We start from the raw sequence: 13,432 nt of genomic DNA, 5'->3' as shown, positions 1-13,432 counted from the left end.
CCAGCTGTGTGCAGTGCTGTTGCGAACTGTGGCTGTCTTTTAGACATGCAAAGTAAACTTATTCTGCTTCACAAAAATCTCCATAGTGGATGCCAGTAGCACAAACAGAATGTTTATCTAAACAGGGCGATCTGCACCACATTTGGTGCTCTCAGCTCTCATTCTTACAAGATCACCTGAAACATTCCTACTATTTTCTTATTTTATATCTTTGTAAATCCTGCCCTTTGTGTTAGCATCTACCAGTAGATGTTATGACGGAACTACCTAATAATAAACAGCAAACACTTGTTTTGAGGATATAATATTACATATTATAACACATAATGCAATTGTCTGTAGTTAAATTATTTTAGCTACCCAAAAATGTTGATATTACCTGTATGTGTTTTTAGATGGGAAAAACATACATCTTAAAGACACTTAGCCTTTCCCTTGCTTTCATATGTTTTTACAAAATTGAATTATCTTAATGCAAACTAACATCACAAATCATATAATACAGTAGAGTCATATCATAGATGAATACCAGCTACAATTACTACTTTATACAGAAAGTTAAATACAGTATTTATCGATTCGGCAAGAATTTTTTCTCTCTGTACACTAATAAAAAATATATAAGACATCTCCCTATAGACTCGTCTTTTTTCCTTGGCTTTTGGCACAATTTGAGAGGTTTCTCTTTGTTTTATTCTGTTTGTATACTAATATATATTTTATACTTGATCCTTTCTATTTTATAATTGCATTGTGTTTTATGATTGTGTACAGCACTTTGGTCCTGTCCGGTGTATAAAGTGCTTCATAAATAAAGTTGGTATGTCATGGTATAGACTGGGGGTGCCTTATCTTTGGGACGGCATCCCGGGGATTCAGGATGATGGTTTGAAACCAGATCGGAAAGTTCCATTACAGAGAGCAACAGCTGCTCTGACCTATCAGGGTGTGTGTGTCCCTGTCCTCTGAGAGCTGGAGCCACTGGCATGAATGAGATCACCATCCTTAACTCTGCCTGCTGCTTGATTCCTGAAGCCTGGTGTACTTTTGGCTGTTACTATAAACCAGCTCTGCCCCAGAAGGGAAGGACATTAACAGAGACTGATACCCTGGTGTGATGTTAGCAGACCAGCAGGTTCTACTCCAAAACACATCCAATATAAATAGTACTTCTGACATTCAGTGTCTCGCAAAGGTATTTGTAGTTATAGTTTTATTTATGGATTGTTTTCAAAATTCTCAAACAATTTATTATTTTTTTTTGTAAATGCAATGCAGTTATATTTAGCCACCTTTACGTTCAAGTCCCTAAATGAAAATCTGGCGTCTAAATGCCTACAGCTATAACATAATAATGAAACTGATGAGGATCCTGCAACCATGTGAAAGAGTATGAGCGCAGATGTTTATATTGCCATGGTGCTGACAGTATCATGCTGTAGGGATGTGTTTCTTTAACATGGATAAGAAGGACCATGCCGGAAATGTTATGAGGTAGATCCAGATTATCATCTAACTGATAATCTGTGGTACAGTAAGACTTGAAAACTCCCTCCATCCTCAAAAGGCTGCAGATATTCAACAAAATCCAAAGAAAAAAAAAACAAGCACCAGTCTAGTAAAACAGATATTACCAAAGTGGTGCTTTGCCTTTTAAGAGGAATGAAACATCATCCTGAAAGCAGCACAGAACCTCTTCTATGAGAAGAAAATGTTCTCTGAAGCCTCCATACTTGTCCCAAAGGCACAGCGCTCTCACGTGTGATACTATTTTTGAAGATTGCACAGAGAAACATGCCTGGCCTTCAACAAGGTAACAGAATAGCAGCAGATAGAACTACAGTTGAACTAGGATCATTATTACAAGCTGGTCTGAGACTCAACACTAAAGGTTAAGTCTCCAGGTTGGGAGGGAAGGAACACAGAGACTTTTTTAAAACAAATTTATATTTTAATGAAAGAGTAAAAGGACCAGACCAAGGATTAAAATGTTTATAAGATCAAAAAGACCATACAAATTTTAGTTCCTGCTTATTTTTTCTTAAAGTCTTATGAAAGTTTTTAAAAAGGAACAGATGTAGTTGTTTAAAAGTCCTCAGTCGTCAGTAATTGATTAAAGACAAATGCAATCCCTTACTGTAAAACTTCCATGTGTTTTTGGTGTAATTAAATATAGCAACTTCTTTCTTATATGGGTCTGCTGGTCTAAAACCTCCTTGCAGTAGTTTTTTTTGTTGCACTATGCATTTCTAACACTAGATGGACCTCTGAGCCTGATGATACAGAGCAGTTTCCAGATGTTGTCACTATCATAAGCAGACAAACCACACAAACCCAGATTGTAAAAAAAAAAAGACATTACTGGTTGATTTATCTGATTGTTTCCTTGAATACAAATTGGGAGTGTGTTGTACCTTCTGGTGTGGGATGACGGGCATTGGTGAGTCCATCCTTGGAGCTGCCGTGGGAACTGGAACAGGACGTCTGGATCTACACGTATACAACACATTTTATTTTCACAAGTTATTGATTTGACTGAGATTTATTTTCCCATCTAACTTTTAGTGGTTTGAACTGTAGAAAGGAAAGGAAATAGGCTACCACAGTTTTAAAATAGTTTTAAATTACTTTGATTCTACTCAATAATGGCTCTTCTAGATTTTAAGTGTCAGCCATTGAAAATCCCTCAAGTCTTCTGAAAAAGTTTTTTTATTGATACTTAAAACTTGTAGGGGCAGAATTTTTTTCTCAACTCTAAAACATTCTTAAAAAATAGCCGTGAACGACTAAGACCACCAGTGTCTATAAAAGCAAACTTAAAATATTAGATTGGCTTTAAGATGGCTTGTATGGATAAAGATAATTTATTCCTTCTCAAACTTGTTGTCTTTGGGTTTATTAAACTTTAAATTTGCTTCATATAATTTCTAAATAACTTTATTTGTTTTTGTTTGTTAATATAAATATTATAATAGCTTCCTTTAATAAGTTTAAGGAAAATGGACAAAATATCCAGACATTAAAGAATAAACGCCCCCCTACATATGTATAGTAAAAAAAAATAGAGGAAAACAAAAATTTCATTAAAAGTTTTATTTTTACTAGGAATAAGAGATGATAGAGTATAAACCTATTGGCTTCTGCCATCATCCTTAGTTTCCTTCTTAAAAGGTATGATTTTCCTAATACTTGTACATATTTGTTTTAAACCCACACACCCTACATTCAGGCACCTGTTAATCCATTTTGGTAAACAAAACTGATATAAAAAAAAAGAACATTTTTGTTTGAATTAACTATAATATGAAATGTAAGCTAACTTTACATTTATATAAATTTGTACATCTAACATTTTTCTGGGAAAACTCAGTTTTCAAACATATTTTTTATTGCTTTTGAAAGAAAAATCACCACGGCCCATCTGGTTGATGCTCTTACGTTCTGTTTGCACAGAGCAGCTAAGCCACTGTCTACATGTCTATCTCCATGGTAACAAAAGTAGACTATAAGCACATGCTCTACAAGTCTCTCTTCAGTTCTTATTCTTACCTCACCACATTCCTGCCTGGAATAGCTACCCCATCATTCAGTTATTTACGTATGACTTAAATCATGCCCCTGTATGTTTACAGGAACCTTGTAAAAGTCTCTTCTCATGTGAGCAAGGCCTAAAAATCTTGGAAGCTTTATTAAGTTTTTAATTCAAAGGTGTAGATTTTTTATTTTAGTTTTTAGTTTTTTTTTTATGTAGCAGCAGAGTTGGCTGCCTTTCAAAGACCTGAGGCATCTAAAATCTGGACCTGTAGAAATGAAATTACCAAACTAATTTATTTCCACATAACATCCTATGTTGAACATTTTCCTGTGCTAGTCTTCATCAACTTGAACTAGTGCTTTTTATTTCTTTTTCAGGCATGCTGTTGCTTACTTCTGCATGGTGAGAGTAAGTTTGTTGATTGCTGACTTGATCTTGTTCTGGGCCTCCAGGTGGCTCATCCCCTCAGTGCTGACCCCGTCGATGGCTGAGATGATATCGCCCTGGACCAGAGTGCCGCCTGCTGCCTTGCTGCCAGGGGTTATCTAGTGGGTTATGAAAAGCAAATTACACACACTTCGAATTCTATATTATGATTGTACTAAACAATCCACCAAAAACAAAACAGTTCCTTTCTGTCATACATTTTTGGCCCCTGGATCTATTTAACAAACTATTGCTATAATTAACTTGTATCAAATCCTATATTTCTTTTATTCCATCTGTTGGCAAATCTGGGTATTATTAGAATCTTTTCTTTTTAACTCAAAGAAATTGAAGAGTGATATGGAGGATTAGGAGTGCCACAATAAAAAAATAAAAAAAATCCTAAAATAACTATTTAAATATGTCAGTAATTTATTCAAACTGGCAACAATTACAGCATTTATTTCAAAAATATATAATTCATTACATGGGCCTCTATCAAATATATTGATTTTATTCTAAAAAGTGAATATCATTATTTCATGATTTAAGAAAATATTTCATGCTCCTGTGCAGAAGCAATATATTCATTTATTTAACTGTCACATATCCAAGTCAAGGACCCGGGACTGGAGCTGACTTCCTACTGCCAGACTTTAGAAGAATCGATATTAGCCCCGCCCACTGACCGGGCACCCTTTACCTCATTTACACTTTACAGACCAAACTATGTATATAATGAATTGAGTTAATAAGTAAATTCTGATTATAATTTCAGTTCTGATAAACTAATGACACATTTATATAATTATTTCAGAAGTTATTTATTCATTATATTGTGTAAATAAATAAATGTAAATATGTTATTACATGAATAAATATACACTCAAATAATAAAATGTAGAATTGAATAAAGAAATGTACCATTTGTTGTACCATTAAATAATTATATGTATCATCTATACATAAATGGTACATATAGTTAAATAATTATATAATTAAACAATGGAATATACGTTGAACAATGAAATTTCCAATTGAATATCCAACTGAATAAACCTTTTTGAAATCGTTAAATCACTCTTTCAATTAAGAACTTCACTCCTTATTTGTTTATCTCATTGTGTCACACAGGTAGACTAGGCATGAAATTAGTTAAACTGTAAACTCCACCCATCAAACTCAATAGGGGGGACTAGGGGCGCTCCCCAGCAGTGTTGGGCACGTTACTTTGAAAAAGTAATTAGTTATAGTTACTAGTTACTTCTCCCAAAAAGTAACCGAGTTAGTAACTGAGTTACTCCACAATAAAAGTAACTAGTTAGTAGTAAAAGTAACTATTGCGTTACTTTTGCAAGTGTATGAAATTAATAACTGGGGATGTCTAATTCTGAAATCCTGTGTTTGGGTTGTTATAGATACTGCAACATGTAATGCTAATGCTAATGATCGTTCACGCTTTCCGTTGTTCCCCTGTGGCACCAGCACAGGACGGCTGTTACGCGCCTTTAGCGAGCATGCGCGTTTCCTGTCGCTTGCGCGGTGAATTGTGCCGCCGCGCTGTGCGGAGATGCAGGGGAAACCGTATATGATGGGAAAACGCAGCTCGACGTACTGTAACACCAGTATTTCCATCTGGAAAGTGCTGTTTTGCCGCTGGAGTCCTCCTCACTCTCTATCCTCCCCTCTCTCATGACGCGCGCACGAGTCCTATCATGAAAAAAGGTTAATTGTGCGACCTGAGTAACGTACAGTAACGGGGTGTCGGCAATTGTAACTGCGTTATAGTTACAGTAAGAGTAATAATTTTGATTACTCGTTACTAAAAAAGGTAGCGGCGTTAGTAACGCCATTACTTTCAACGCCGTTACTCTCATCACTGCTCCCCAGCAACTCGGACATCTGATTTAGTTCCCTTTTACCCTCAATAAAGTTTATATGTAGCATAAAGCCTTGAATGCTTATGGAAAAGCAGTGGTCAAAACATATAAAAAGATTGTTAGTTTTTATATATATATTTTTTTTACTTTTTTCAGTGATTAAGTTGTTTTAATATAGATTTTAATATGTTTTGTTGTTTACTTTATTCATTGTTGTTATTTGCCGTGTATAAAACATAGAATATATACTTTACGTGGAATTTGACCATAAATCCTATTCCAGTTTTAGGTCACTTAGGACTGTCAAAGTTATTTATTTTCAATGTTAGTAAAATAAGCTATAGGTTTTTTTTTCCTATTCTTAAAAATACTTTCAAAAGATTAACTGTTTATATATAGTTAATTCCATTGACTGTAACAGCCATGTGCTTTCAAGCTTTTTTATGACATGTTTTATAAGATAACATTAAGCTGAGAATTCTGCTACCGGTATATTTTTTTTGTCAAATATGAGAAATTAAATCATTTTAGATGCCATTAGATGCAAGTATAAACACTATGGGAATGTCCAGCCATCAGAGTGTTCAGGAAAAAGATTAATTTTGAGTCCCAGAGTTAGTTTGGTGCAAGATGTTCAGATAATATAAAATATAATATAAAGAATCTAAAAAACACAAACTATTATATGAAAGTATCAAAAACTGGATACATGAACCAGTTTAAATAGAGGTGTTAATATACAAAGGGTCCTGTAGTGTGATGAAACAAGAGAGAGTTTATCCATGATAATAATCATTATATGAGAGGAAAAGGGAAGTGAATTAGAGAGGTGTCAAGGTGTCAAGTATATACCATAGAAATACTTCCTTACCTTCCTTAAGTAGAAAGTTTGGCATTCTAGACTTTATTTGAGTAATTATTTTTTTTTTACTTTTACTTTCTACTCCTTACATGTTATAAATAGACTTGTTTGTTGTGTTTCATTTAAACTCATTCACATTATGGTCTGTTGGTATTTAAAAGAAATCAAAAGCATCAAATTAATTTGTTTCATCCAGACAATTAATTTCTTTGTGGTTTGACTCAATGCTGCACTGACTTGTTGTTCGCCATAACCAAAATGAACAAACAGGATACAGCAAAGTTAATTTGGCACTGTTTTCATTAGTTATAAAGGTAAGAAAATTATGGAAAAGGAAATTATCAACCAGAATTGTAAATAAATGTTCCTTTGAAGGGTGAGTATTGCAGTGTAAGGTTTAAAGTTTCTTTTATTTTATACTTTAAGTAGTTTTGAAACTAGTACTTTTACACGTTACTTGAGTGAAAACCTTAAGTTGATACTCTAACTTCTACAAACGTCTTTTAAAACAGTAGGATTTATACTTCTACTTGAGTAATAAACATAAATACTGTTGAAGTACAGGGTTGGCTGTATTATTTTGTGGAGATTGTTTGCTGCATGAGGGACTGGGGTACTTCACAAAATAAATGACATTGGAAGAAATAAAATTATATCAAAACTCTAAGATGAAAGCCAGGAAGCTAAAGCTTGAGGGCAGATGGGTCCTCAGGTGGAGCATGACCATAAACATGCAAACTTTAAGTGTAAAAGGTGTTTGGTGACACACTATGCATGCACCAAATACACCAAAACCCACATATTTATGTTAGAATATAGCTATATATGACAATTGTTCATTCTGAAAATGTTTACTTGGTCATTTTTTAACCTGATGTGTAGTGCTTACGCATTCTCTTGGCATCAAATGTCATCTCGGACTTTCTCTTTCTTTTAACACCTCCTCTGGAAGTTATTTGGCTTCATTACTTTGTAGTTTACTCAGTTCCTGCATGCATTTTACCTCCGGTCATGCAATCTTGTTGGGGTACATACTTCAAAAGCTTTAGTTTACCAACATATAGACCAAAACCAAAATGTAAAATATTATAAGCCAATAGGGCCCCATAAGTGATGACAGTCTTTGTTTGTAACCAGATTGAGCTCTTGGTGTAAATATTTGTAGTGATGGTGCGTGACTGATCCCGTTTAAGGATAGCAGGGTTCAAAGGTGATTGCAAAGCCCTGATCTAAGTCCTATAGACAGTATACCTGGAAAAGTGTATCTGAGCAGAGCAAACACAGTTACAAAAGTTATGTTCTATTATGAGAAACTTATGGAGAGATGTATAAAATGTTTATTTCAAATACCGTTATTTTAATAACAACCATCCTAAAAATGACATCATGCATCAAAAAAATATATTTAATGCTGGACAGAGCCAGCAAAAGGGTTATGATTAATGGATGCAAATATCTGTATGAGCTTTATGTTGCATGAATTTGATTGATCTCAAAGTGAAGCCTGGGCAGAATGTTAAAGTGAGCTCAGAGCAGTACAGTGTTAGTCTAGACTTACAGTCAACTCATTAAAGAGTTAAAAATAAGAAATGCTGTTGATGCCTATGGCTTCATAGTTATTGACTCTGCTGAGCCAAATTTCATTGCCCCACACACAAACACCTGCCACTGACCTTCACAAAAGATAAACACTGCTGAATATAAAAAAGAGAAAATATATACAAACTTTAACCAGTTTTCAAAAACCAGCAGTCTTTTCAATCAATTTCATGTCTATAATGCGTCCTTTATCAGGCTCTGAAGCCTCTATGCTTTGGTCTGCTCTTTGCACTCTTTTACTGTGTTTGTAACTATTTGAATTTAGGGGATGATATCTGGGTGTATCAGGATGATCAGTGAAAAGGAAATAGACCCTTTTGGAAAAATCTAAGTGATACTGTAGTAAGTAGATAAGACAAAACTCCTCTTAGGAATCAAACAGATGTTAGATTTTTCTGTTTTTAAGCATTATTTCACATAAATTAGAGCCCTCTGCAATAAAGATAAATTTAAATCAGGTTAAAGCATAAAATGTACTGTAGCTATATGAAACCAGGATTAACGTGTCTTAACATAAATAGCTTGACCCTGTTTTAATGATAAAATATATTTCACCAAGATACATTTTTAATTAGTTATATATCTTGACTAAATTCAGCTAACCAGAGACAATAAATTTGATTTATTCAGAGCCAAGAGAGAGCTTTTAAAGTGGCTAAGAACACTGGAATTTACATAAGAGCTCTTATTCATTATTAAAATATTTTAAATCATAATTTTTTCCACTGGTTTCTTTGCTTTTTCTAACAGTATGTAAGGAATGATCTTCCTTCATGTTGCTTTCTTTTATTGGTTCTTGGCAAAATCGGATGGAAATCCAACCGGCAGAGTTACGTCAAACTGTAATGCCACCCTGAGCTGTCATGTCAAGTCGCAGTGTTTTATGTTATTTTAACCTGCTGGGGTCCATTACAACCAGGAAGGCGGCGGGGGGCCAGAAAAACTTTCAAAGATTTAGATCGGTGAGTAAACGAACAGGTGTCAGCAGTTGTGTTTGGTGACCGAAGAAGATGGAGATAGGGGAGAATTTACCCCCTTACAGGTGAGCATCTCACCTTTATTCACTCACCTCCTTCATTCATCTGGTCTTTCACAGGCTCAACTCCAGAGGATGAACTTGCTGACCAGCAGTGAGGAATTAAGCTTACTAAAGGTAACACAAGCTGTCATTAGCATTTAGGCACTCCTTACTTCTTTCCTACCCCTCCATCCATCTCTCCCTCATGCTATTTAAAGCCAATGCTTTTAATACAGCAGCAGACATACCAGAGTTCTGCTTAACTGGGATTTGCTACCTTAAACCATTCTTTGTTTTGAAGTTATAGTCACTGGATAGTTTTTTCTCTTTTTTTTTCTCTTAAAAAAGCGGTATGGGTCACCACTCAGAGTGCCAAGATAAAGGGGGGGGGGGGCACAGAAATTTAGAAGAAGTTTAATCACTATGTTTGCATGAAAATTTTGGAGAAGTCACCTGTTCTGTGTTGTGCCCAGTGTAAACATAGTTTAAAGTGTCGAAATTAAAGGTATCTAAGTACGCTTAACTTACTCAGTTGCTATCAACTCCTTACTAAGTTATTTTTGCATTCTGACTTCATTCCATAATTTCTAAGTCTAAAATTCTGATCTATATTTATACAGAATGTATTTTGACAAAGTCCTTAGATCAAACTGATCAATACTTTTAAGCTGCAGATAGAAGGTTTTGCCAAGAGCCACTGGATCATATAAATAAAAGAAATGCAAACAAACAAAACTAATCTATCTATATACTTTTTAATATATATTTTGCGATTAATACAAACTGCTATATTGTAGTAAACTGTATACTTTGCTTTAGAATAATAGAGGTAGAGCTGCACTATATAAATGTGCAGATGAGAGCTTAAATATAATATAGTATGTTATATTTCTGGTACCATCCATTCACTAATGGTCAGGGCAAGAAGCTAAAGCTCACAGAGAGTGGAACAGACATCTTTGTTGATGGTACATAAAAAGTAGACTGAGGAAATGTGCACCAGTTGTATTGTCTTGGCAATGTTGACCAATAAGATTACAGTTTTACCTTGTTCTAATGCGCTTTACTGGTGGGAGCACTGATTAAATCTCAAGGTTTTGCAGGGAAAGTTGAAATCTCTGTAAAATGTATAGTGGCTTTTCTCCAGGGCTGCTCTATTATGGAACTATCTCCTGAGATCATATCAGAGCCTCTTGTCTTCATCCCATATGGTGATATTACATAATCTCTGTCATTAGCCACTCCCTAATCTGTAAATTGCACCTTTCTGCACTCACAATGCATCTACTTTTAGTTTGAACATGCATGAATGTGAGCTGCAAAGGGTTGAATTAGGACCTATTTTTTAAGACTAGGCCAGTTGTTTCAAATCACCAAATATATTAAAGGCAAAACATATGTAGGGTACATAAGTTTTACAGGTTAACAGAGATAATGGGCCAGATTTTACATGCATCCAAGAGAAAAATGTTTAGCTTCTGCGTAGAATCAAAAGCACATTGCTTTCTGCTTTTCATTTCCAATTTTCTGGAGAACCCTCAGTCAGTGAGGTTCTCTTTCCTTACCCTGGAGATGGTGAGGGGCATGTTGAAATCCTTTCCTCCCTGTAGTCTAAAGCCATATGGAGCGGGGCCATTCAGAGTCACTGTGTATGTACTCATCTTCTGTTTAATGTCAGCACTCCTCCTGCTAACAACTCCTTCTGTCGGTGCACTTTCTCCCCCTTATGCCTTGTTGCTGGTTATCCTTTTTGTCCCAGTCCCCGGTGCCCTGGTGGGTGCTGGCTTCTCCACCCTCGGTAAGCTTCACAGCCGTCCCTCTTCGTCTGAGTCCAGCTCTCAGTGCAAACACTACAGGGGGTGGGGTGATGGTGTTTGTGTGGGTGTGTGATTGTGTGTGTGTGGGGGGGTCAGGTGCTGTGGAACCTCTTAGACACACAAAAAGGACACTCACATACGGACACAGAGGGCAGAGCAAAGCAGAGCAGTCGACGATAAACAGACCCTGAAACCAAAGATCATCACGAAACACCAAATATGTGAGGATCTCAAGCTTTAAATGTTACTAACAAACAAAACTAACGTAGAACTTGTTGCCTTCATGGTTGGTAAGGTTGAGGGACACACAGGCTAAGAATAGCAGAGAGCAACAGAGACTTGGGGCCCCTGGCCCCGTATAAGGTCTGTAACACGAAGCCCCAGAATGCTTCACTGCCCGATTCACGTCGCTAATATAGACCCCTCTTACTGCAACACATTCTTTCTCTCTCTCTCTCTTGGTGTTATCGCTTGGTGCTGCCAGCACCATATTATCTGTTACCAGGTTCTTTTTTTTTTTTTTTTTTTGGCGAGGTTTACTGCAGCTCAAGGTTAATTCTGCATGAGAGAGGAAACAATAAACTGGCCGACTCCCTGGAAACACATCCAGCTCCTGCTCTCTGTGGCACTGTGGGTCATATGGAGCAGTTTAATTAGCTGTCGACCACAGTTGTTAAGGTTAAATGAAGAGAAACTACAGACTGTTTAATGGGTGGTTAAAAGCTACAGTACCCTTTTCTAAATGTCACATCCAGATATGGCTTGGAATCCTTTACCAGCGCCCACATGTTTGAAGTCAAAGGTTCTGTGCAGGTGGGATGTTGCAAATTTGATTCGCCTTCCTTTAATTTTCAACTCTTCATAAACTTTTTTTGTGAGAAAAAAGATTAACACTCTTTGATAAAATATCTGAGTGCTTGTACTCCTTATTAATATTCATAACAACTCTGTTGACCAGAGGCATGGGGGCGGATTTCTATGAGATTAATTTCCCAATTTCTGCTCATGCATTAACCAGTGGAGCACTTGTTGACAGCAACACTAAAAGTAAAAGATTTTTGCTCTGCCACTTGTTCTCGTAATCGTCTTCTGCTTATCCAGGACCAGGCTGCAGGGGAAACAAACTCAGCAGAGACTTCCAGACTTCTCTCTCCCCAGGAATCTCCTCCATCCATGCTGGGGAGAGCCTGATGTGTTCCCAGTTCAGCTGGGAGACCTAGTCCTTCTTGCGTGTTCTGGGTTGCTCTGCCACCCCTATTTCTAATGCTGCCCAAGGCTGCAACTAACGAATATTTTGCAAATCGATTAAAAATATTCAAATAAAAATAAAATAGCCAAAGGTTCCTCAAAGAAGATTTGTTAAATTAAACCAGGTGAAACAAACTTTTCAACTTCATAAAGCATATTGACAGAAGAAATAAATATTTTTTCTATCTTAAATGCAAAATGGTTATATATATATTTTTTACAATCTTGGTATAATTGTTGTGGCTGCTCAGTAGCACAGTGTGTAGCACTGCTGCCTTGCAGCAAGAAGGTTCTGGGTTCAATTCCTGGCCTGAGCATGTGTGGGTTCTCTCTGGGTACTCCGGCTTCCTCCCACAGTCCCAAAAAAAACATGACTGTTAGGTTAATTGGCTTCTCTGAATTGTCCTTAGGTGTGTGTGTGAATGGCTGTTTGTCCTGTTTGTCTCTATATTACCCTGCGATGGACTGGCAACCTGTCCAGGTTGTATCCTGCCTCTCACCCTTTAACAGCTGGAGATAGGCACCAGCACCTCTCACAACCCCACTTGAGATTAAGTGTGTAAAGAAAATAGATGAATAGTATAATTCCTGCTCTATGTGGGGTTCTCTGACAGCTAAAGGCATGTTTTTCAGTCTCTATACTCCAGTTAATTATTATTTGATTACTAAATTAGTTGACAATTAATCCAATAATTGTCCGATTGTTTCAGCCCTTACTGTATGCGGCCATGAGAAAAAAAAAAGTGACTTACATCAAAGACTGTTTTTAGCAAATATATTCAGCAATGGTGTAGAATTTGGTATTTTTTATTAGAAAAATAAATAGAAGCAGCACAAACATTGTGTACAACAAAATCAAAGAAACCATCACTTCAATAAAGCAGAATTTAAATTCATCACATCTAGAACTTATACCTAAACTGTCAACAGGACAGCCGTACATCAATAAAGTTCACACTATATGTAATGTTTTGCAGGTTTACTGACAAAGAAAATTCTATAAAGAGCATTAAGTTGAATTAAGCTTCAAATTATCATTTCACCCCA

The 13,432-nt window shown here is 36.1% G+C and overlaps 1 protein-coding gene across 2 annotated transcripts in view; it reads right to left on the bottom strand.

The window, feature by feature from the left end:
• Nucleotides 1-11,168, bottom strand: part of LOC107092472 (LIM domain-binding protein 3-like) — a 22,598-nt gene extending 11,430 nt beyond the window's left edge. Inside the window, exons 1-3 of one of the 2 annotated variants that reach the window (XM_015386969.1) lie at nucleotides 10,886-11,168; nucleotides 3,929-4,080; nucleotides 2,415-2,490 (exon numbers count right to left, since the gene is read on the bottom strand). In XM_015386969.1, coding sequence (XP_015242455.1) covers nucleotides 2,415-2,490; nucleotides 3,929-4,080; nucleotides 10,886-10,981 — 324 coding nt within the window. In that variant the 5' untranslated portion in view covers nucleotides 10,982-11,168. The remainder of the gene's footprint in view (nucleotides 1-2,414; nucleotides 2,491-3,928; nucleotides 4,081-10,885) is intronic. The other variant, XM_015386968.1, reaches the window with a different exon arrangement.
• Nucleotides 11,169-13,432: the final 2,264 nt, after the last annotated feature.

The sequence above is a fragment of the Cyprinodon variegatus genome, unplaced genomic scaffold (assembly GCF_000732505.1).
Source record: "Cyprinodon variegatus isolate N-32 unplaced genomic scaffold, C_variegatus-1.0 Scaffold382, whole genome shotgun sequence".
In the NCBI taxonomy this organism is placed as follows: Eukaryota; Metazoa; Chordata; class Actinopteri; order Cyprinodontiformes; family Cyprinodontidae; genus Cyprinodon; species Cyprinodon variegatus.
This window is presented reverse-complemented; position numbering and strand designations above follow the sequence as displayed.